This window comes from Hipposideros armiger, unplaced genomic scaffold (genome assembly GCF_001890085.2).
Source record: "Hipposideros armiger isolate ML-2016 unplaced genomic scaffold, ASM189008v1 scaffold_380, whole genome shotgun sequence".
Taxonomy (NCBI): Eukaryota; Metazoa; Chordata; class Mammalia; order Chiroptera; family Hipposideridae; genus Hipposideros; species Hipposideros armiger.
In genome coordinates, this window is record NW_017731730.1 from 666,224 (window position 1) to 692,410 (window position 26,187).

A 26,187-nucleotide genomic window follows, 5' to 3' on the forward strand; every position below is an offset into this window, starting at 1 on the left:
CTCTCTCTCTCTCTCTCTCTCTCTCTCTCCCCCCCCCTCATTCTCCTGCTCTCCTTTGTTTCCACACCTTTGCCTTCACATGTTGTTCTCTCTACCTGTAGTGTTCCCTTCTTTCTTTTGCCTATGAGTTCATCCTTTCACCTTAGAACTGCTTCCCCCTAGGAACTCTATTCTAATCGACTGCTCTTCCCCAAACCCCCACCAAATCTGGGGTGGTTGTCTGAAGCACATGCTGTTGTTGGCTCCATTCTATGTCCTTGGGTTTTACCTGAGGGCTTTCTCTGGTGACCTGAACCCCCTCTGCCCTAATGCACAGCAAGTCAGAAATAGTACAGGAAAATTATTGTCCCCTGACCCCAGCAGTCTTTATCTAATGATGGACCAAAGTTGGTGTATAAATACTCTAGTGCCCTCAGTCCAGGGAGGTTAAAGGCCAACTATTTTCAGTGGCTTAATAATGCACCCCCATTGGCCACCTTTTCTCCCATGTAATCACTTCTTTCCTCCCTTCTCAGTGCTTCCTGGGATCACTTTCTAAGTAATCTACTTGCGCTCTAACATCTCAGCATTTGCTTTGAAGGGAACCCACACTAAGACACTGCCCCTCTTCTGTTCTCCCACAGCAGTCATCGTGTCCATCATCACACTGAATAATAACTGACTCCTCATTAGTGTGTCTTCCTCATCAATTGTTTGTCTTACACATCTCTGTATCCCCAGTACCTACCCCAGTGCTAAGCAGATAGCAAACACTGTCAAATAGATAGATGCTTAAATAAATGTTTGCAAATAAGTGGGTAATTGAATAGATACAGGTTTGCAGGAAAGTATGTACAAACGGATGAGTGGATAATGAGTAAATGAATGAATGAATCCTTCACATTAGATTGATGACTTGACCTACCCCCATGAACAGTGATATGGTATCATTAATTCCTTGGCCAAGACTTACTTTTATTGGGGTATCTTCATCAGAATCTGGTACTGGAACCTGTTCTTTCCCAGACTCTCTGACAAAAAAGGACTTCCTTTTACTACCAAATAGCTTTCTCTTCTTTGGGGAAAAAGACGATGCTTCAAGGGAATTCAGTGAACTTCTGTCAATTCCCATGGCAACCAGAGCCTTAGAAAGTGAACAAAAGCGATTAATGAACAGATTATACTGCCCTGTCAAACACTGCAAATGACCTTGACCTTAGTGAGCATCCTCTTCTCTCTTTGGGTAGCGCTGTACCATGTACGTGGCTCATCACCTATTTGGAATATGCTAGCTTTGTCATCCTTTTTCCGGGGAACACGTCCAATTTGTCCACAAGATTGCAACCTTCAAAGGCAGGGAGCACTCTTTCATATCTCTATATCACTAACCCTTACACAGTGTCCTGTATGTACTCGGCACGCAACAAATGTTTATGCCTGATGATGCAGACATTAAGCACTTACAATGGACTTCCCCCCACTGCCCGCCCCCCGATAAATCTCTGTGGAGGGTGAGAAGGAGTTTTAAACGTGGTTCCTGCCCTGAAAATCTTAGAATTGAGTAGGAAAAATATAAAGATACCAGGGAAACCATGAGAATGGCCTATACATATGACAGGAATTTCAAGCAGAGAGAGGTGATCACAGATGCTATCTCTAGAGTCACCATTACTGCCTTCCCAAACCCTTTCAAGTAAAGGAGTGAACACAAACATGTCCAGATTCCCACAAGAAAGCCTGGGGCAGAGCCTCAGTTTACGTGTGTGTGTGTGTGTGTGTGTGTGTGTGTGTGTGTGTGTGTGTGTTTTATCCTCTAGCCAGCACTTTGGAATCTGTCTTAGAAGGCCCAGCGTTCAGAAGGTCAAAGAGCAACAAAACCAAGAGTTCCCTGTTCTCCACAGCCCTGTGCCTGGACACCTTGGTGAGAGAGAGCAGCAGAGCCAGTCTGCAACAGGCTTAGATTGGCGGAAAAGCACCAGTAGAGAGCGTGCTGTGACCAGGCCTCCTACAGCAGCCTGAGCCTCAGGCCCACTGGCCCCTGGAGTGCCCCTAAGCAGAGCCCCCTGTCTGACGCCACGAGCCCGTACCTCCTTCTCCTCCTTTAACAGCTGCTGGGCTTCCTGAAACATCTTCTCCTTGGCCTCCGTTTCAGCAGCTACGTTCCTGTTCTGCTCCTCATAAGCCATGGTGACCACAGCCAGGGTTAAGTTAACGAGGTAGAAGGAGCCCAGGAAGATGACCACCACAAAGAAGAAGACTGCGAAGGGCCCCGAGGTACGCAAGGTCTGCAAGGGACAGAGCACAGGCTGGCATCGGAAACCTTCTGCCACAGAGGGGTGACCATCGCTTCAGGCAGAAATGGTACAGTACTGGTGGGCTCACCTGCCTCATCTATAGCCTTCCCAGTCACCCAGGGACTCACGAAGCCATCTCTCAGGGAGGTTATGCTATCTCTACGTGCCCATGGACGTCTCGGTGACTTTACTGTGATTTTCGCCAGAGTATTTGCATTTTAAAATTAAAAGAGCAAGAGCAATAGCAAATGCTTCATGAAAACTGAAGTGCTCGTGGTGGAACTTCAGGCGGTAGGGAATCTGCAGAGCTGTAATATTTCTAGGAAGAGGCATGTATACGCACTATTCTTCCAGGTATCGAGGTTATCATTTTTTTTTATATGTTTCTAACAGAATTCCTAAAGCAGAATTTGACAGCATCACTGTTAAGGATGAGGAATAGTTGACAAAGGTGGAGAATAGAGGGTAGGTTATAAATAAGTAATAGCTAGGAGTGCATGTGTCCGGGTGGTAATAAGAAAAGAAGATAACCTGTCGATAAAGCTTCTCCCAGGAATCTTGGGTCATAAGCCGGAACATGGCAAGAAAAGACCAGCCAAAACTGTCAAAATTTGTATAGCCATAGTCAGGATTCCTGTGGGTGGATCTGCATTGAGACATGTTCGGACAGGCACTAGATATGGGAAAGAAGAAGACAGAGAAAGAATCACATTCCCTACAGCCCAGCTTCTCCCTTTCCTCTCATAGCACTGGTCCTTCCGAGGGCCGTGGTCTCGGGTGAAGAGAGTATTTGTAGGATGGCCATCCCCCCACTGCCATGCCTCCCAGCCTATACCTTACTGTGGGCACCCACTGACTCTTTTCACATTGATTGATTAGTAAATGCATATTAGCAGTTTTTCATTGAAACACTAAATGCCATGGTGACATAGTGAACAATGAACAGTAGAAAAGGGCATCCACTGACTAACACGTCTCCCTCTCTCCACGGACCCTCAGTCCCGCTTCCTAGAGGCAGCAGTTGAAGTTACTTTTGCAACTTTCCAGGAGTCTCCTGTGACTGCAGGAGCACACACACATCACTACACATCGTCTATAACACATACATGGGAGCCGTCTTTAAATACCCTCTTGCACCTCGCCTTTTCAAGGAACAACAGAGCTTGGAGGTCTTTCCATATCAGCACACAGGGAGAAGATCTCATTTCTTTTTGTGTCTTACAGTCCTGTGATTTCTCTAACTGCTTTGCTGATGATGAACATTTCATCAGAACATTTCCGTGTTAACAGTCATTTGGCTTTACAAGCAGTTGGGTTTTATTCTACAAACCATGGGTATCCTGCACACAGGTCTTTGTCCACATCACCAAAGCTCACATCAAGTGGATCTATTGTATATGATATACTAAGTATATGCACTTTCATCATTTTTAATAAAGAATAGTATTTTTAGCAAAGTAATACCGGGGTGTGGTTTAAAAATCACATGGCCCCAAAGGCTTGCAATGAAAATCATTCCATCATTCTTTAACCGTCATTTACACATCCCTAATTCAATAACTTGTAACTCTTTTACGTCCACATCTCTAAACATAATGCTTATACCGATGTCTGAGTTATCAATTTTAGTTCTTGTTGATTAATGTCATGCTAGGGTAGTGAACCCCATCCCACTTCATCACACCTTTATCACTCTTCATAGAAAAATACGATGGCCTGTGTTGATGGCTCTCCTGGGTTGAATCCATTTTTCTTGGCACTTGTGTGTTGCTCTTTCCAAGTTTTACTCCCTCAGTTTTCTGGAGCAAATCTCAAGTAGCTTAAGAAGATGGGGTGATCTTTGCATATATGAATATAACTTTATTCTACCTTCACAGTTGATGGATGGTTTGGCCAGAAATAGAATTCTGGGTTGAAAATCATTTTTCCTTAAAAATATGAAGGCACCGCTCAACTACTGTCCTGTGTTGCTGGTGAGAATTCTGATAGCATTTTGATTTTGGTTCCTTTGTGGATGACCTTCTTTTTCTCTTTGGTTTTAAGGTCTTTTCCCCCCAAGGTTCTGAAATGCCATGATGCTGCACTTGGCATGGTCCCTTTTCATTCATTGTATTGGGCAGTTTATGGGATACCAAGGGACTTACATCCTTCATCCTAGGGAAAGTCTCTGTATTATTGCTTGGCTAATTTCTTCCCTTTTGTTTTTTTCTGTGCTTTATTTCTAGAATTCTTACTTCATCAAAAGTTGGAACTTCTGGATTGATATTTATTCTCACATTTTCTGTCTCTGTCTTTGGTTGCTATTTTCTGGAATAGTTCCTCAACTTTATCTTTTCATTCTGCTATTGATTTTTTTGTAATCATATTACCAAAAGATATTTTTCTTATTTTACTGTTCCTTTTTCAAAACAAGCTATTTTAATTTTTATGTATACAATATCTCTTTAAATTTCACCAAGGACCCTATTTAAAGTTTTAAAAGCCCTTGGTTCTCTGAATTCTTGTTGTTTTGTCCATAGTCCTTATGAGCTGAATGTCTGTCCCCTCCAAGTCACATGTTGAAATCATAACCCCTAATTGATGGTATTAGAATGTGGGACCTTTGGGAGGTCATTAGGTCATGAGGATGGTCCCTTGTAACAGAGACCTGAAGCAAGCTCTTTAGCCCTCTTTCCAACATGTGAGGATAGAAGAAGATGACAGCAGTCTACAGCCTGGAAGAGGACCCTCACTAGAACCCCACCATGCTGGTGCCCTGATCTTAGACTTCCAGCCTTCAGAAATGTGAGAAACGAAGGTGTTGTTTATAAGTCACCCAGTCCATGGGATTTTGCTGCAGCAGCCTGAACGAAGACAATGATTACTTTTTCTGTTTCTTTATCTCAGCCTCCTTTATGCCAAAGGCTTTCTTCAGTTGCTTGGTAAGCCTGGGCTTTTGGAATCAGAGGTCCTGACAAGCTATTTGGGCATCTGCTTGATGTGCACTGGGGTTTGGTCAGTGGTAGGTTTTTGCTTTATGGTGACTCAGAAGGAGAAAATCCCACTAGACCTTGATGAAATTCTGTGATATTTCAGTGCCCTTATCTTCCAGGAGCTTATTGGGGCTGAATCTACCACCATATTTAATTTCCCTCATTTTCTGGTCACCATTCAAAATTAGCTTGTTTTGCTCAATCTCCCGCTCTGTGGATATGCTTTCCCATCAACCTATATAGGCGATGAAGTCTCTCCTCCAGTGTTCCCATCTCAGGAAAGGCATCACCAGTCACTCACACCAGAAACAAGAGGAACACCTATAACGGTTTTCCCTCCTCTGCACGTCCCACTGCCATCTAACATGGGCATTTGCATACGTATATACACACCAGCACTCCTCTTTCATTCTTGTTCTTTAATCCTTTCATTCTTATTCTTTCTGTTTGCTAATTATCTTTGGAATTCATCCATCCATTTCTTTCCATCTCTACTGGAAAGCTTCATAACTCTCATCTGTACTAACATAGGCTCCTAAGTGGCTGCCTCGTCTACTCCATCCTTGAATTCTCCTCATAGCAGCCATAGTGATTTTTAAAAATATCTAATAAGCTCAGGTCTTGTTTCATTTGTGATCAAAATCCTTGGCACCGATGGACTACTAGGTCCTGCATGGCTGGCTCCTGTCACCTGCCCCTCTGCGTCACAAGCTGCTGGGCTTCTTACCATCCCCAACATGACCCGAGGCCTTCACCTTTGCCGTTTCTACTGGCTGGTATTATTTTCTCGATCTTCTCACCTACCAGAGTTTTCTACTCATGCTTAAGATCCACGTTGTAATCACCAGTTAGTCCTCAGGGAAGGAGAACATGGGCAAAGATTGAAAACCAGGCCTGGGCTCTGAACACACCACTGCCTGCCTGGGAAGGTGGCCTTGGGTCTGCCATCTCTTTGAAAACTGCCATGTTATGATCAATGTGGAAGGACGTGTACTTGGAGTTGGTTTACTATAAAACCCCTGAGCTTTAAGACTATGCCTAGATTGAGAAATGGAACTGTGACACAAGCTTAGAAAGACAAGGACACTATAAAGACAAATTGGAAACTAAGGTTGCTGCTTCTGTGTATCTAGGTGGCCCACCCCACCTTGGATTTTACCTATAGTAACCATACCTGCCTTGCATGGATGAGGAGTCAAAAGAAGCACTTAATGTGACAGAAGTTGGGTCTCTCATTAAATGAAAACACCATGGGTGCAGTATGTCTTGTTAAGGATCACTCTAGAGAGCTCAGTAAACCTTGTATTAGGGTAAAGCCTATTACATCTTGTGAGTTTGATCTAATCCAAACCTGTGACCACAAGTGGCGTTAGAGAAGCCTTCCCTAATTTTACAGACAGAGTTAAATCCCCTGTCATCTCTCTCTGCATCTGCACATCTCTCTTATAACACTCTTCACAATTTCAAAGATTTACTCTACATCTCTCTTCCCTGCTAGATGTCATCCCAAGAGGACAGAGCTCCCTCGTTCACACTTGTGTTCCTTGGGACTAACGCAGAGCTTGGCACACTGAAGCCTTTGATACCTATTTGTTATTGAGGAATGAATGTTGTCTATTTCATCACGGTGCTTAGCATATTACCTTAATTTGAAATACACTCAATAAATCTTCACTGAATTGAGTCTCTCACCACAGAGAGCACTGATATCCTGGATGAAGGAAAGACATCTCCAAAGGGCCAGAGAGTTACCAGTTGTTGGGGTGAATGTGTAAGAACCCACATACAATTAGAGGCCGTGGTGGTCAACAGATCAACAAAGAGGAGAAGTATGCTTCTCTTTTCACATGGCTTTGCACCAGGGTGACGCACTGGACAGGAAACAAGAACTTCGTGGGCTCTCAATCATAATGTCCTTTCTTACCTTTGAACATCCTGAATAGCCACTCCATAGTTTTCAGTAGACTTCTGATAAGTTACAAATTCAACATAATTTGGGGGAGAAAGATGCTCTAAACACTTGGAAATAATTTTTAATTTAATCATGCACATCTCAACTTGCTTAGACACATGAAATAATCAGTATTGTTTGAGAACTACCATCACTGCTTCCACAAGTCATTAGATGAAGACTGTTGGCCACATCGCTTTAAAAGGTCCAGAGTTGCTCTGCTTGGGAGAAAAATGGAAAGCACAAGCTCCTTACCTTTTACCCAACCAGGTGCCACAGAGTCTGAATTCAGTGGAACTTTTCTTTTCTAAACAACAGTCTGAGAAGAAAAGAATCATAAATTCAGATAAAAAAACAAACCACTGAAATGAAAGAATAGCAAATATGCTATTTGCTAGATAGCGCACAACCCTCTAAAATGACCAATGTGGGTGTCGAGAGGAGGCAGAGCCTAAGCCAATCAGAAGGAACAAGAGAAAAGGAGGGAAAGGAAAAGAGAAGGGGGGCGGGGAGGAAGCAGTGACACCACCACCACTTTGCCTTTCAGTACATAAATCTGAACTACAGCCACCCCCCCGGGAAGGAGGACACAGATTCAACCCATGAGAAGCTCATAAACCAAGACAGACACAGGGAAAGTGTAGCCTCATGAGATTCAGGACACATCAGACTGGGGTAGGGTCAACCTTAGTGTAGAGAGAGTGCAGTGTCGAAAGAAGCAATTTCATTGGAGAAAATACTGGGGCTGTGGACTGGGAAGTTGCTGGTTCCCTTTGGCCCAAATCCAGTCACTTGGAAGACTTGCGAAAAAAGAAGTGGGCAGAAATCTATGTGGGACAGGATGGGAGCTAACACTGTGCTTGTGGATATGACTTGGGGCTATTCCTTCTCCACAGAAACCCAAAGAATGAGGCAAGTCTCTAGGACATGCATCTGCGCGCATGAGAACCCTGGATAGATGAAGTCATTTCTTGCTCCTAAAAGACTCTGTAATGCATGCAGGTTGTAGACAGTATGAGAGGGGATAAAACAAAGTGAACCATGCACAAACCAAGGAATACAAGGTGGGATATTTACCGTCATATTTAGTGTAATTCAAACAGCTCTCCTGGACACATATGTGGCTTAGACTTCCCATGAAGAGCTGCTGACCTACCAGGGCGAAGATGCTGAGGCAGAAGAGAGTCAGGATCATCACATCGACAAGCTTCTTCACAGAGCGCAGCAAGGCCCCCACAATGACCTTCAGACCTGAGGAGGAGGACAGGTGTGGGGAGAAGCCCCCACTCACACATACACCAGACACAAGCAGTGGGCAGACCCAGGAGGGAGCAGCCAGTGCCTCGGAAGCTGTCCTATTGCAGGCTGGAATTGGAAACTGGCCTGGCCTAGGATCCTGATGCCATGAATTCTAGTTCCAACTCTGCGCCTTACGAGTCGTGTGTCATCAAAGTGGTCCACGTTTCTAGGACTTGGCCTCCTCATCCCTGCCCTATGTCTGCCAGAGGATTGCTCTGAAGAACAAACAAGAAGACTTTCAGCAGAAGCATGCCACACAGACACAAGGAGTAACTTGACGACAGCTGTGCAGGCACCTCTACAGCTGAGGGTCACATGTGTCATTCAGGCCAGAGTGAGGCCACTCCTAAAAAAGGAACTAGAGCTACATTTCACATTTAGTAGTCACTACCCACTGCAAGGTACATGAGGTACCATGAGATGTAGCTAAATTGGGGGACAGGAAGCTGGAAGGAGGAGCTTTGTCTGGACTCAAATAATGAGGATGTCCACTGGTAACCATAGGAATTTTCTTTCATTCATTCAAGAAATACTGGGGGTGCCAAAAAACGTATACACATTTTAAGAGATGCTATCTATTATGGTAGCAATGTGTAGTATGACGTTTACTCAAAAAATGGCGTTAATCAAATGAATGCCAGCATCACCATGCAACAGGCAGGACAATCAAAGAAAATGGTGGAAGCAAGGTTGTCGCTCAAGGAGCACAATGCCATTTTGAAGTGGTATTTGAAATTTGACAATGGAGGCGTGAGTATGCAACAGAACCTCCAACTGAACACCCCTTGACTTCTACCTATAGGGGAACCTTAAAGGATGTAGTGTACTGTAGAAAACCGGCTACACTGGCAGTATTTTGGAAAGAAATTGAAACGGCACGCGCAGCGAAACAAGTGGACACTTTGATCAGAGTTGCTCAAGCAGTAGTTCACCGTAATCAGAAGCGTCTGGACGCTGATGGTAACCACTTAGAGCACCTCTTGTAATTGCAGAAGTCAAACGTGACTTGTATTCATTTTTTGTTATCGGCATATATTATTACAATTTTAATAGTTTTTTCCTTTCTTAAAATGTGTATACGTTTTTGGGGGACACCTCTATATTTATAAAGTACCTACTGTGTCCATGGCACACTATTAGGCTGCCAAAGTTACAAAATAAGAAGAACATAATTTTGTGGTATGCTGGCAAGTATTTAAAATCAGCCCTGTGTGGGGGTGGGGGGGGGGGGGCGGGAGGTTTGATGAGGGTGCAGGAAAGTCTTCATCTGTAGCATTTACAGGTCCCCTTGTTTGTTGAATTCTGTAGTGTAGATCCCTCTTCCCCAGCTGGTTTCAAGCTACCAACATGACGTCCCTGAATGCAGAGTTAGGAGAAGATGTGCACAATCTGCTGGGGAGCCAGAACAATTCTGCCCCAGCACACCACTGAGTCATGGGCTGGGCTCTCAACACAGCTGGAGAGATAACCAACCAGATGTGAATTGCAATGTGTGGGATGTCACTAAGTGACAAAGTTGCAGTTGACTGGTGTACACTGCAACGAGTAGACTTGAGAACACAAGGCGGCAGCAGCCTTCTGGGGATGGCCTTCCCACAAAGTGCGATGCCACATGGGGAGGAGCCTTGAGGCCAGCCTACGTCTCCATTCACTATGTCCCCAATTGCAGCTAAACAAGCAATTACTACAACCTCATCCAAGCCCGAGTTTCATTGATCAGAGGCTTGAGTCTTCTCCAAAGAGATTTGAATGAGGGAAGATGGTTGTGATTCCTAAACAATTCTGACATAGTTCCATAAAAGATTGTACCTCACACCCTTACTTCCACAAGGCATCCGGGGATCTCATGTGTTCATGAGTCAAAAGGGAGGCTATGTTCACCTGCTTAGAGATGAAGAAGGGGACACTAAAGCTCCTAAGTGACTGCCTGGATGTATATTTTATGTGTATGAAAATACAAGGGACCCAGATCATGCAGAAAGCCCCTAAATCCACTGGGAAACCAAGGTCCACCTTGTAAAAGAGGAAGAGAAGGAGGAGGAGGGACACATTCTACATAAGTGTCCTCTGACTGCCAGTTTCTTTATCACTATGCAGTTGTTTTTCTGGAGTTTCAAAAAATAACCCCCTGCTCTGTTTGAAAAGAGCCAAGTTGCCTGTACTTTTGGTGTTGGAGCTAAGCCATTGATAGAAGCAACTAAAAAGGACAGGGAGAAGGGAAGTGGGAAAGGAGATCAGAGAAACAACATTTTTAATAAAGATTTTTTTTGTAGAGGAAAAAGGAAAGGAGAAGAGTGTGTCATAATAACCTCATTTTTTTGTTTCTTTTCAAACTGGAATTCAAATTCACAACCCATCCTTAGCTTCATCCTGATTCACAGAGCACCTTTCCTACCTGACTTCAGGGAGACCACCTTTGTCTTCCCTCCGACTTTCCTGGTGGCTTCTGCTCACCTGCTTTCCTCGCTTCCCCTCTTCTCCCCTCCCTTTTAAGGTTGTAGCGCCCCAGGACTGAGACCTTCGTCCGCTTCCATTCTCCATCGTGGTGATCTCATCAGATTTCATGACTCTAAATGCCATCTCTAGGCTCATGATTTCCAAAATTACCTCTCCAGCGCAGATGCATTCCCAGAACTCCAGACTCATATATAATTGCCCACTTGAGACTTTCACTTGGATGTCTCACAGCCGTCTCAAATAGAACGTGTCCAAAACTAACTCCTAATCTGACCACCAAGACTTGCTCCTCTCACAGCCTTCCCTGTCTCAGTCAATGATGACATCATCTTTCCAGTCGCTCAGGCCAAAAACCTTGACTCATCCTTGACTCTCTTCTTTTGCTCACACCAGGCTATGATCAACCTATCAGGAAATCCTACTGTTTCTATCTTCAAATTTATGCAGAATCTGACCACTGCCCGCCAACGCCTCTGCCCATCTGAGAGTATCACCATCTCTTGCTTGGATTATGGCAGTTTGGGTTCTCTTGTTGGTTTGCGTTCTTTGAAAAGCAGATACTATGGGACCATATGTACAAAAGATTTGCTGAGTGAAATGCATGTGAAGAATAAGGGGAAGGGAGTAGAGCTGGCAGAGAGCGCTTCAGACTGTGACACATAGCTGACACCTGAGAAAGCAGAGCAGGAAGGAATCAGGGTTGGACAGGAAGAGCCTCAGACTGTAGTGCTGCTGTGACAGTCTCAACCAGGCGGCTGGGGAGCCCTTGAGCCAAAGTCCCCCAATAGAGGAGTCCCATATCCTTCAGGAATGGTGTCCCCAACATGCAGGGAAAGTATGATCTTGGCATGAACATGAATGCAGCGGGGAAATCCAGAGAGGTGGCAGCTGGGACCAGTCGTCAACTATGCTCCCTGCAGCAGCAGATCTGAGTGGCATATTTCCATGGCACCCACCGTACCTCTATCTGGGCTTCCTGCTTCACGCTTTGCTCCCCCACCTTCTATTCCCCACACAACAGCCAGAGTAATCCTTTCAAAACCTAAGTCAGATCATGAAACTCCTCTGCTCTAAGCCCTCACACAGCTGTCGTTTTTTTCTAAGAGCAAAGTCCAAGTCCTCCCAGTGCTTACAAAGCCTCCCCTTCACCCCTGTGGTCCCACCTCCACCACCTGGCTCCTCACTCTGTCTGCTCCAGCCCCACCTGTATCCTTTGTATTCCTCCGTGTTTAGATTGACTGTTTTCTAGGGTTAGCTGAGTGGCTCAGTTGGTTAAGAGCTCACTTAAGAGTTTGAGCTCTGAGCAACAGGGTCCCGGGTTTGATTCACAGCCTGAGCTGAGCTGCCAACAGGTGGCAGGATGGCTCAGCTTAAAAAAAAAATAGATTGACTGTTTTCTAGTCTCAGAACACTTTTTCCCATGTATCTGCTTATGAAACTGTCACCACCTTCAAATCTGCTCACATCTCACCTTCTCAATGACACCCATCCTGACCACTCTATTGAAAATTGCAACCTGCCTCCCTAATCCCTGTGACTTCCGGTAGCCTTCATGTTGTTTACTTTTTATTTTTCCATGGAGCATATCACTTTCTAACATGCTAGATATTTTACTTACTTATTATAGCTATTACTCAGGGTCTGTCTCCCCACCCCCACCTAGAATGCAAAGTCCATCAGGGCAGGGGTCTTGGTCTGTTTGCTCACTGGTCTATCCCCAGCAGCTAGCACAGTGCCTGGACCACACACATATGTGTTGAACAATCAAATGAAAAGCAAAAGCAGAGTTGGTTTGTTTGGTTTGGGTTTATGTAACATTTAGAGACATTTTACATATAAAAGATCATTCTCTTCCACTAAGAGCCAATTTGGAAAGTGAGAGGGACTTACCTGAAACTACTGAAATGGCTTTCAAAGCTCTGAACACTCGAAATGTACGCAGGGATGACAGACTGATGCCGCTGCCTTTGGCACTTGGTGAATACGAGACAAACCTACAAAACGAGGCACAGGAAAAGTCTGGGCTTGCTCAGTCCTGCGGCTACCCTGCACCCCTCCATGAAGGCACAAGTAAACATAGCCTGGGCTCTGTGGCCACCCAGGTGAAATCTAGGGCCTCACCTTCAGGCCCTCCTCTGTCTCAGGGTCTCAGAGTATCATTCTCTACTGCTATGGACCACAGATTGCACAAGGCGCCATTCTCGGCGAATCTTTCTATTTAGACAAAGGTGAGGATTCATTGAAATAGTGCATGCAGTTTTGGCTACCTCCATTAATATAAATCAGTTGAAACATTTATTGACTGGCTACCAAGTTCCAGGCCCCAGTGTCCCTCCCTAAGGTCTTGCTCTGTGGCCAAGACCAGAAGGAACCCAGGTAGTCTGACGCCAGGGCCCTCACCCGTCACCAACTGCACCACACCGCCTTTCAATAACCAAAAGCACCCAACTGTTGAACTTCAAATGTACAGCTCTGAAATTAATAGCATCTACCTCAAAGGGGTGTGGATATTAAATAGGAAAATATAGGCAAGTGCTTAAAATAATGGCTGGCACAAATTAAGTAATGTTACGTTTATTGTTACTGTGCTAGCAATTGTTCTTCTCGCTTTTTATTTTGCTGACTCCATCTCATCAGGCAGATACCAAATTGATGTTCTTCCCTTTAGGAAGAACTTCAATTCTCACCTCATGTCATATACAGTATACACAATAACGAACTCAAAATGTACCATAGACTCAAACAGAAGAGCCCAAACTATCAAACTTTGTGACCTTGTAGTAGCTAAAGATTCTTTAGACTCCTTGGTTCGCCTACATGCCCTGACAGCCTGATATATGCACAGCTCCTATCCTATCACTCACCCTGTTGGATTGTAATAGTCATTAATTGTTTCTATTCTTGTCTGGACTGTGAGCTTCAAGAGGGTGAGAACAATGTCTGTTTGTTTGGTTTTTCTCTTGTTTTGTTTTTCATCACCACAACCCGTGTATCTTACACAGAAACTGGCCTATATTCGGCCAGTGTTTGGTGAGTGAATGGCTGAAAGAATGAGAGCATGAGAGAATGAAAAATGGATTTGCGCATAGGAGCCTCTGGCCAGTTAGCTGCAGGTTGCTATTCAGGGCCAACCAAAACTGCACTCAGAGCTCTAGGGATGATTAGGCCTAGATGTAAGCCACTCCTGTGGATTCAGAGCCCTGATGTTGGCCAAGGGGCTTCCTTCCCACCCCAAGTCTGTCTCCAGTAAAAACCTTTAACATTTCTTACGCTGTTGCAATGACAATGGAGTCCAGCCAGTTCCATGGATCTCGAAGAAAAGAAAACTCATCCAGAATAAAACCTCTTGCCAATATTTTTATCAAAGCTTCAAAAATATAAATCCCAGTGAAGACATACCTACAAAGCAAATCATTCAGAACAAGAAGGAACATGATAAGTGATGTGACAAGCAGAGTGCCCACCTGTTTTATCTGGCCTTAATATAGTTTTACCCATTACAATGTGACATTTAACGTTCTGGTCTTCAGCAAACCAGAGTTCAGAAAGGCAAGCTCCTCAAGCAAATTCTGGTAATTAGAATTTCTGAGAGACAGACCCGTGGATAAAGTTGTAAAACTGCTTTACAATGGCTGGCTTCACAGCCATATTCATGACAGTAGTTTCGGCTCATGTGGAGACCTAGGACTGGGGATTGTAGTTTCTCAGTGCTTTTCTAGAATTGTCACTCTGATGTACAGAAGGGGATGACGGCAAAGGAACACAGAGAGTAAATAACAAGGCTAAAAACTGGATCTTTGCATATCTCATGTTCATGGGTTGGAAGACAATTTGTTAAGAGGTTTATACTACTCAAAGTGATCTACAGATTCAATACAATTCTATGAAAACCCCAATGACATTTTTCGTGGAAATAAAAAAATCCATCTTGAAATTCATATGGAATTTCAAGGGACCATGAATAGACAAAACAATCTTGAAAAAGAACAAAGTTTGAGGTCTCACACTTTCTTACACTAAAACTTATCACAAAGCTAAAGTAATCAAAACAGTGTGGTGCTGGCATAAAAACAGACATATGGACCACTAAAATAGAACAAAGGGCTCAGAAATAAGCCCTCACATATATAGTCAAATGATTTTCAACAAGGATACTAAGAACATGCGATGGAAAAAGGACAGTCTTTTCAACAAATGGAGTTGGGAAAGCTCAATATCCACGTGCAAAAGGATGAAATTGGACCTTTACCTTATACCATGTTAAAAAATTAGCCCAAAATGGATTAAAGAGCTAATGTAAGACCAGAAACTATAAAACTCCTAGAAGAAAATATTTTCAAATCATACATCTGATGAGAGGTTAATATCCAGATTATATGAAAGAACTCCTATGACTCACCAACAAAAAATCAAATAATCCAATTTAAAAATGGTCAAACTACTTGAACAGACATTTCTCCAAAGATGATATACAAATGGCCAACAAGCGTATGAAAAGATGCTCACTATCACTTATCATCAGGGAAATGCAAATCAAAATCACAGTGAGCTATCAATTTAAATCCATGGGAATGGCTACTATCAAAAAAGCAGACAATAACGTGTTGGCGAGAAATTGGAACCCTTATGCCCCACTGGTGTGATTATAAATTGGTGCAACCACCATGGAAAACAATATGGAGATTCTTCAAAAAAAATTAAAAATAGAATTATCATATGATCCAGCAATCCCAATTCTAGGTATATATACACAGAAGAATTGAAAGCAAGGTCTCAAGGAGATAATTGCATACACAGGTTTACAGCAGTGCTATTCACAATAGCCAAAAGGTGGGAGCAACCCAAATGTTCATTGATGGATGACTAGATCAATAAAACGTGGTACATACAATGGAACATTATTCAGCCTTAAAAAGGAAGGAATTCCTGTCACATGCTACAACATAAATGAACCTTGAAGTCGTTATGCTGAAGGAAATAGAACAGTTACAAAAAGACAGATACTATATGATTCCACTTATATGAAACACCTAGCGTAGTCAAATACTACGTAGAGATAGAAAGTAGAATGTGGCTGCCAGGGAGTGAAGGGGGCGGGGGGGGGACAGAATGGGGAGTTATTGTTTAACAGGTACAGAGTTTCAGTTTTGCAAGATGAAAAGAGTTCTGGATATGAATGGTGGTAAGGGTTGCACAACTATGTGAATGTACTTAATACCACTGAACTGTACGCTTAAAAATGGTTAAGATTTATTTTGGTTAGCATTTTAATCTCAAGACCCATCCATGTTGTTGCAAATGGCACTATTTCATGTTTTCTTATGGCAGAATAGTATTCCATTGTGCATATATACCACAACTTCTTTATCCAATCATCTATGATGATCAATTTTATATAATGAATATTTTACCACAACTTTTTTTAAAAACTACTTCCATTTTCTTCGCTGAGTCCTTCATCATGTCTATCCTGTATTTCCCTTCTTCCCCTTCCTCCTCCTCCTCCAAACAAAACAAAACACAATACCAATACCCTGTCTCTCTTGTTATAATGCCAAGTTGTGAAAAATGCTAGATCTGCACATGCACCTGCGCACGCACACACACGTCCCACTTTTGGGACCAAAACAATCAATTTGAACAATCTCTCAGTTTGGAGTAAAAAAAGTGGACCTTTTCTGATAGACTATCCAGCCATTGTTAGCCCTCAAAGCTAAAGAACTAAGGTCTTGAGAACTTGAAAAATCCAAAAGCAGCCAAGTCTAAGAGAAGAAATGGTGGTGAGGATGCCACATATAAGAGCTCCTCTCTGCTTAAGACTTTTTCTAAGCTGATCACCTTTTAGGTGACAGAGGACCACAGTTGATTAATTAATGTCTGCTCTGAAATGTCACGTTTTAAACTCAGGGAAAATGTATAATGTTGTTAGTATTTGGAGAAAAGGCTGCAGTTACAGATTTGTGAGATTTTACAAGTTTTCTTTTAGATCTCAAGCAAAAGAGACAGCCGTCCCATTTCAGCCTGACCATCTAGCCTTCCACCTCCCACTCCTACCGTTCTCTTTTTCAGCAGAAGCCTGGCCAATGGTGGGACAGGCAGGCCAAGATGACATTTGATATGGAGTAGAGCCATGCCCACCTATAGGAAGCTTGGCTTAGGAGCTCCGTGATGGGGAGACCTAAACCCATCAGGCAAACGACACCTTCTGGAGCGTGTCACTGTCAGTTCAAGCATAGTTCGGGGACCCAGCAGAGCCAAGGCGATGTCCAAGTAGGCTAACAGAACACCATTCTTTGGTCCTAGGGGACTTTTGCCATCATCCTCCGAGAGCTATTAACTTGAATTCAATGTCCCCATTTAAATGCTTTCTAACTGAAGAAACTGAAGAAACTCTCCCCCGTGGGCCTAACCACTTAGCTGCATGCCTCCTTTTTGAGGACATTTTCAGCAGGCTCCTTCCAGCCTTCCTTTCATGCATTCACTCCTGGCCTCAATGCCACCAGGGGACAGCAGCAGCTTCTCCCACTTCCCACCTCTGCCTCCAGCCTGTCTGATTCCATAAAGCCTAGCAACGGTTTTTTCACATCTTAGCCTTATGGGTCTTTTAGTAGTGAAAATGCCTTGAGCAAATTAGCTCCCAGTCGGACCCCTGCTTCCAGTTAATGGGGAGAGTGGACTCATTACATCTTACCAGAAGCGCTGGGCAGGGCAAACCACGGCTATGGGGGCAATGCCACCTCCTGAAACTGCCTCCTCCACAGGTCCCACTCTTTTGACCACAACAGCTTCCAGGGATGCTATAGCCTCTGTGGAGCATTTAGTTCCTCACATGGAACAGCCAACTCTCCAAAGGGGAGTCCGGTTTCCCCAGTGACATTGCCAGGATGGTTTCTATTCCCAGGCGTGTCCCTGGCTCCCTGCTCCAAGGCACAGCCCCTGAGCTGGCTGGGCTTAACCAGATTCCACATCCCACCCAGCAACAGAGAGGGCACCACCACTAGAAAATGATGCAAAGTAACGCTACAAAGCCAGTAGAGGATTAAAATGAAATAATAAACATACCTGACTAACACAAAAGAAGACAGGAAAGGAGGACCAAGAAACATAAGAGTTAACGAACAAAAAAACAGATGAGATCAAGAGAAAAACAGCAGACCTAAATACAAGTATATCCAAAATCACATTCAATGCATGTGAACTAAACATTCCATTAAAAGGCAAAGATTGGATTGATAGACAGCATGAAAAAACAAAAAAGAACTATATGCTTTTAATAAGAGATATACTAAAAATTCAGAAACACAAAAAGTTTGAGAGTAAAAGGATGGAAAAAGATATACAATGCAAACAATGAGCAAAAGAAAGCTGAAGTAGCTATGTCAAAATCAGACAAAACAAATATGAAAAAGAGTATTACTAGAGACAAAGGACATTTCATAATGATAAAAGAATGCATACATCAGGAAGATGTATAATCATAAATGTTCATGTACCTAATAACAGTGCTGCAAAATACATGAAACAAAATTTGGTGAAAAGATAGGAAGAATGGACAAATCCACAATCATAGATGGAGATTTCAAGCCATTCTTCAGTAATTCATATAAGTATTAATAAAAGCAGTAAAGGTATGAAAGATGTAAATGACATTATCAACCACCCTAACCTAATCAACTATTTACAGAATATCAAACCAAACACCTGCAGAATCCACGTTCTTTTCAAGTGCACATGAAACATTCCTCAAGGTAGACCATAAAACAAGTTTCTCTCAATTTCAGAAGACTGATATTTTACAAAGTGTATTCTCTAACCACACAGAATTAAATTGGAAATCAATAACAATAAAACAACTAGAAAAACATGAAATATTTGGAAGTTAAAAAACACAATTCTAAGCACGTGGGAGAAAGGAGAAATCACAAGAAAAGGTAGGACATATTTTGAACTGAAAGGTAATAAACACACAATGTATCAAAATCTGTGGCAGGAGGCTAAAGCAATGCTTGAAGAAGCTAGAAGGAGAAGAGCAAACTAAAATCGAAGTAAATTGAAGGAGCAAATTAATAGAGACTTTGAAACTTCCACACACTGCTGGCAAGAAGGTACAACATTGCATCCAGTTTGGAAAAGTCTGGCAGCTTCTTACAAAGTTACTCATATACTTATATGATCCAGCCATTCCACTGCTAGGTCTTTATCCAAGGAAAATGCAAACATCTCCACACACAGAAAAAAAACTTTCATACAGAAATGTTCATGACAACTTTATCTGTGATAGCCAAAACAAAAACAAAAACAACAAAAAAGCACAACAACCTGGAAACAACGCAAGTGTCCACCAACAGAATGAGAAAACCAACTATGGTACATCCATACAACAGAATACAACCCAGCAAATAAAAAAGGGAGTGGGGGGCGGGGGGAAGCTAGTGCTTCATACAAGAGCATGAATGCATCTCAAAACATTACGGTAACTGGAAGAAGCCAGACAAAAAAGTATGTTATCATCCATGCCATATGATTCCGTTTATATGAAATTCCAGGGAAGGCAACACTAGAGTGACAGAATGCAGATTAGTATTTGCATGAGGCTGAGAATGGTGGGCAGGGGATTGGCTGCAAAGAGGCATGAGGAAACTTTGGGTTGAAATGTTCCGTATGTTGATTGTAGTGGTCTCCATCACATAGTTAAATATGTGATAGAAGTAAATGATCTCATATTAAATAATATGAGATAAATTCAATGTATTATTCAATATGTTCCTGAAAGACCAAAACTATAGGACAACATGTAAGAGAATATTTATCAAAATATAGATCTTTCTAGGTTAACTTGTATCTCTAATAACCAATTAAAAATTACAAAAAGTTAATATTTTAATTGTAAAAAGAACTCACTCAAACTGACCAGGAAAAACACAAAAATATAGCATGGGCAAAGATGGAAATGCATGATTCACAAACTATGACTAAAAAAGTTCAACCCATCTGGAAATTAAGGAAATGCAAATATTTTTAATTCCATAAATTAAAGAAGAAAAAAAATGCAACACTGGCAAGAACTTAGTACAACTTGCTATCAGAGTATGGTGCTGATGGCAGAGTAAATTGCTACAAACTTTTTGGAAAACATTTTGTCGATATATATATATTTTTTAAAGCATTCAAATGTACTTTTTGATCTAGTAAACCCATTTCTAAGACTCTATCCTAAAAAAGTAATAATTTTGAAAAAGTAGCTTGATGCAAAAAGATGCTTGTTGGAATACTATTAATAGTAGTAAAATACTAGAATAGTTAAATAAATTATGGTTTATTCACCTGATAAAATGTCATATAGCCAACAAACAGATTCCTATAAAGCCTACGTAAGCACAGAGAATCCCACTTGAAAGCTAGACATAAAATGTGTATGTATGCTATTAATTACCAATGTAATTTTAAAAGACCTTTAAAGACAATTGTTATATATATATGAACAAAATTGACTCTACCAGCATTTGTGTTGGGGAATTGGGATTACAGGTGACTTTTTCTTTCTCTGTATATCTAAACTCTGATTAGTTATAATTCTTTCAGATGTATTTGTTTAGAGACATAGGACACACACTTACTCAGCATTGTCGGTGTCTATATTAATGCGCTGATTCCCATAAGTTGAGGCCATGAACACACAGTTGATGATGACAGTGCAAATGATGAACATGCTAAACAATGTGACCAGCATCTGTTAAGGCAGGTACACTGCAGGATGGCATGTGTCATTACTGACTGTAGCGAACAGGCTGTGGGCGGCCTCCAGGTCCTCTTCTCTGCAGGTGCACCTGTCCTCTAATGTGAGAGCTGGCTGAGAACAGCTCACAGCTGTCCCCTCCCCTGAAGAACTGTCCTTGGCTGAATGGCAGGCTCCTCTCCTAGAGGGCTACAGCCCCCTTCCACGTCTGACTGACTGAGACTTACAAACAGCTGGCCCCTTACTTCCAGGCAGGGCAGCCCACTGTGGGCTCAGGCCGCCTCAGGCCCTGTCCTTGTGTGCCTCCTGCTTTTGTTCCATTCCGCTTCCCTCTTTCCTTCTTCTCTACTCAGTCACTTAAATGAAAATCCCTATCTCAGTCTCTGCTTCTAGGAAACACAACCTAAACAGTTATTCCTTCCTATTCTCCTCAATATTCCATTATGTCTACCAATCCACGTGTTTTCACCTCCCCCAGTCTAAAACTGCCTAGTGTCTCACCACCACCCCCCATCACCCCCACACACTGCAACACTGCACACATCAGAGAAGCTCAGTGATTCCTACCTGTCTTTATCCTTTAAGTCTAAGGTTGCAAACTCAGTCTTAAGAGCCTGGCAAGCCACATAACTGGGTGAAGGAGGCTGATGCTGGGTCACAGGGAGGGGTGGAGACGTGGTGAAACAGGTGGCACTTGTCCTCTAAGAGGCAGTGGTTTCTCACTACACTGATTTGCCAGGTAAGACCGCAGGCCAAGCTTTGACAGAGGTTCCATTTTTCAAGAGAACCTAGAAACCTGGCCTTTTAACATTAGAGACTGTTTCCAAAGAGTTTTAAACACTGTGTAAGTCCAACACAACACAATTATCGGCTACCTACGGCACAAAGTTTGACAGTTTACAGCCTTTATCTGAGTCTCCACTGAGTTGCTCCTTTCTCCAGGAAGCCATCCCTGATGCCTCCGAAGCACAGAGGTGCTCCTTCATGCTATCATTTCCAAACTGCCCATCTCACTAAGGAAATCACCCGCCTTTGACCCGGCTCTTCCTGGGGCCACTGGATCCCAGAGCAGGGGTTAGGCCTTGTTCACATCCAGCGCTAGCATAACCCTGCCATGCAACAGGAGGCACTCAGCCAGCATTTGTTGAAAGAATGAGCTGTTTCCACTCAACAGATATGTGAACACCCTGAGGCTCAGCTTGTAAACTCATCACATGATCTGGACTTAGTAAAAGATGCAATAAAAGGATATGAATGGACCGAGATCCTAATGGCTAAACTTCGGAATGAATTGAAAGGCCCCAAAATGAACAGGGCACGCTTGGCACTGAAGCGGTGGATTGTTCTCTTTTTGTTCAACACCATAAATGTCTGCAAAAGAACAAACACAACAGGGATTATATGCAGTGACAAAACAATATTTATCATGAGCTCATTTAGAGAAAACTCAGTGGAACCACAGATTGAGGTGTGGCTTGGCTTATTACTACAACTACGGCTTCTGATTGGAGAGGGTCACGCTGAAGCCTGAGGTACTTTCTGACCAGCCCACGCTGTGACTCTGGAAGCCTGGGTCTCACTCAGAGCCCCAAGATAAGTGTTGGGATGTAGACCGTTCACCCAGTGGAATATTCTGGAAGCCCCAGAGATGGAACACATGGGACCTGCAAATAAAAAAAATAGGGGTGAAGAGTAATAACTGGGTCAAGCAAAGCTCTTCGTATTGTACTCTGTGGTATATATCTACGAAGATAAGAACTAGAAGAGAACTTGAAGAGATGGAAGTAGAGTTGAACATTCACATTCAGCAGACTATTTTCAATTATTTTGATTACTACTGGAAATTTGTCATGACTCTTCGAATAGTCAGGGACTGAAAGAGTCCATACTGTTATGCTTGAACAGTTCTACACGAGGTAGCCTGCCAATCAGTTCTAACCCTGAGGATCTTCAATTGAAAAGCCATCAGGTTCCCAGAGTTGCTCTCCAATGCCCCCCATGGAGAGAGGGGCAAATCTGCCTCTGGTTTTCAACTGGCAGGGGAAGGCCTACAGAAACCATCTGGAAAGGCCTGTGGGTGTTTTTTGTTGTCTGTCACAATGACTGCAGCCCCCACTGGCCTGTAAAGGGGAGGTCCAGGGATGCCAAACCCAGGAACCACCTGCCAAATAGTGCACCGTCCCCTCCAAAGCGCCCATCTGGACCCTATTAAAGAACACTTTGCCTGTGCCCGTTTCCTCCTAGCACGGCTTCCTGGATTCTGGGAAGGAAGCAAGCGCTGGACCACAACCTTCACTCACAGGCTTCTAACATCAACGCCCAGACCTCCTTCTTTCCAGGGGACTGTAATCTAGCTGTCCCTGTACGTGTCCTTAGGCTGTTAGTTATAAAAGCCTTCACAGAACAAGGGTGTTTTTTTTTTTGTCTCCCCGTACAACTGTTCCTTTCAGGTTTGCAAAAAGTACTACTTGGCATGTAATTCAACATGTTCTCAGACAGGAAAGACAGGCCTTGTCACCAAGGCCCAAGATAGCAGGGTGAGTGCTGCCATGGCAGAAGAACCAGAACTGCAGCCACTGCCAACCAGCTGCCTTCCTCCCCTGAGGTGCTGAAACTTACCTGTTTGCTAACCATCAGGCTGCAGAGAAGCCCATGGATGGGGTCTTTTCCATTGCTTCCATGACAAAATGAAATGGGCCGCAGAGTTCTAAAAAAGCTATGGGCCCAGAAGCCCAAGACCCACTCTGGGAATTCTGTGCCCTTCCTTTGGATAGAAAGACAATGTTAGGGCACAGAGCAAACCTCTCCTTGAGATAGGTCACTCCAAATTAATAGGTGGCATGATATGGCTCTGTTTCTGTGCCCTTTGATTTTGATATTTTATTAATGCTTCCTCTGACTGCTTTAAATATTTCAACTAATGGTGTATTTAACTACACTTGCCAGGGTTTTAATGGTTAAAATGGTAGATACTAGCTCCTCTGTCTACTTACTGACACATCTCCACCCCTTTCTCTGTAGCTTTTCAAAATGGAAGTTTCTAAAGAGAAGAAGTGGCCTGCGACTATAGGAAGGGCCCTTGGGCTTGAGTCCCAGCTCCACCCTTTACTGGTTGTTTGACCTGGCATAAGCCACTTCCTCATCTAGCCTATGGTTTCCTCGTCTGCAAGGTAGAGTGTTAACAGTTACCACACATACCTCATATGACTGCTGAGAGCACTGGTCATGGGTGTGCAAAGTTCTAAACAAGTATCACGTCTTCTGATTTGAAGGGAGGACCCAGGCTGAGAAGAGGTGGTTCTAGAACATCTACCCAGGCTGGGACAGAGCCCATCCTACCAGGACTGTCCACAACACACCACGCTGCTACCTGCCTCATGGGTCTCCTATCCAGTCTTGAGGCAGAAGGAGGCCTCCAGCAGCTAGCTCACATTCAACAACTCTGCCTCCAAGAAGCCCCTGGAAATCTGGGGCATAAGGAGGAGAAATACTGGAGTATTTTTGCGCCTTCATCTCTCTTCCCCTTTCTTGTCCTTCTTACTCATACCCTAGTTTCCTCTATACACATGGTCCCCACTTTGCCTGGTAACCCTAAGTCAACTCAAGGACATACAAACCAGGCAATCTTTCTTCGGAGAGTTCAGTTTCTCATGGTTGCCAGCAAAAGATGCTCTCAGTATCCCATGTTTTCTAGAGCTTTCCCCAGACTCCCCAGCCTCCTTCCTCTCTGACCTCAGTCTGGTGAGGTGCATTTTCCATTCTCTGCTGGATCACACCTTGAGATGATGGTGGCATGGTCTTCTTAGCCTTTCTTGAAAGGAGATAACTGTCCTCACTGCCCCAGGCTTTCAAACAGCCATCAGAGGAACCCAGAGCTCACATTTCCTCACTCAGGGAACTTTTACTGCAAGTTCCCTGCAAGAACTATACTCAGGTAGATGAAACAGCAAGCCTATCACAATATTGGCAGGGGATTTACATATAATTTGCATTTATCCACTTGATTACCATATTCTTAGACTTTATTTATTGAGCTCTGTTTATGTGTCAAGCGTTGGTCTAAGGTTTTGACCTTCATAAGTCTAAAATAGCCTAAAAATCCTATTTCCTAAGGCTTTTTAGAGGTAAACTCTGTTTCAAGGTAAACTCTTATTGCTGAATTGGACATTTCTGGAGAGCAGTATTACTCCTTTGTAGTGGTATAATGCTTTACAGTTTATAAAGTACTTCCCATAGCAGGTCTATGCTGTAAGGTAGGGAAACCAGGCATTACTCCCATTTTATAGATTAGAAAAATGAGGATTAGTGAAGTGATTTACCTTAAGTCATAAAGCCAATCATGAAATGGCCTACATCCAACTTTTCTGACTGCTAGTCTAGGCCTCTTTCCTGACACCATTTTATGTTTACTCTGTGCTCCTTTTAACTTTTCTGCTGTTCCTATTCTTCACGTTCTTCTCCAACATGTGCATTACAGAGACAAAATGAGGACTGAAAGGGGTTCTCAGGATTACAAAGGCAATGACAGTGGATGTTAGCAAAGGAACAGTACAGCCTACCCTCTGCAAACCCCAAAATCAGTGCTTGGAGACCCTTGAAACACCAGTTATAACTGCATGGTTAGAACACTCGAGTCTCCCCATGGAACTACCTTATGATTTCTGTAGAATGGGTCCAAGTCTTCCAGGGGCTTCGCTATCAGCTCACGGGGAATGTCACCATACAGCTTGGGCAACTTCCTGGAGGCCTTTAGGTCAAGTTGAGGTCGAGGTTGGGGCTCTGCAGCTGTCGGATCTTTGAGCTTTTTCTCCTTTTCTATGGCAATTCGCTTCTCAATTGCGGCGAGAGAGTCAGCAGTGAAGGGGCGGAAATTCCGTGCATCTGGGAAGATCACTGGGTAGCACCAGTCATCCATCTTCACCCTCAGGACAGAGACAAGCAGCAGATCCTCAGAGCACTCTGGGAGGTAATCACACAGCCTACCGTGGGATTCCACTCTCCAAGGACAAGGTCATGGGGCTCTACAAGAGTGGAGACTGAGGTGAGGGGCCCTGGGAGCTTACTGGCTATGGGACAGGTCAGAAGAAGTGGCCACCACTGTGAATATAGCAGAAACTTTGGGCATAGACAAGACCAAAACTGGGTGTCATTCCTGGGGGATTTGGAGACAGGTGGGAAGTTGAATTCAGGGACAAGAGGCAAGAGAAGCCCAGTCTCTAAAATTGAGACCCAACCATGGAGCAAGACAATGGAACCAGCTGAATTACTGAAGTGAGGCCTGCAGATGGTAGATAAGTGGCCACAGTGTGAACAGGAGAGGAAGGAATAGGGAGTCGAGTGGCACATATCTATGGGCTGCAAAATCAAAACTAAGTGCATGGCTCTTTTCTCACATTTGGTCAGCAAAGTTCTTAAAGTGCAGTGGAATGGAAACAAAAGACCCACGGACACAGGGGTAAATATTTACATGAACACCCATGATCCTATGCCAGCTCTCTT

The 26,187-nt window shown here is 43.4% G+C and overlaps 1 protein-coding gene across 1 annotated transcript in view; it reads right to left on the reverse strand.

The window, feature by feature from the left end:
- SCN11A (sodium voltage-gated channel alpha subunit 11) overlaps window positions 1–25,603 on the reverse strand; it is an 81,107-nt gene extending 55,504 nt beyond the window's left edge. The window contains 10 exon segments of the mRNA XM_019662725.1: window positions 953–1,123; window positions 2,067–2,264; window positions 2,805–2,946; window positions 7,452–7,515; window positions 8,274–8,447; window positions 12,843–12,946; window positions 14,223–14,351; window positions 20,570–20,671; window positions 21,941–22,059; window positions 25,340–25,603. Of these exon segments, the coding sequence (XP_019518270.1) occupies window positions 953–1,123; window positions 2,067–2,264; window positions 2,805–2,946; window positions 7,452–7,515; window positions 8,274–8,447; window positions 12,843–12,946; window positions 14,223–14,351; window positions 20,570–20,671; window positions 21,941–22,059; window positions 25,340–25,603 (1,467 nt within the window).
- Window positions 25,604–26,187: the final 584 nt, after the last annotated feature.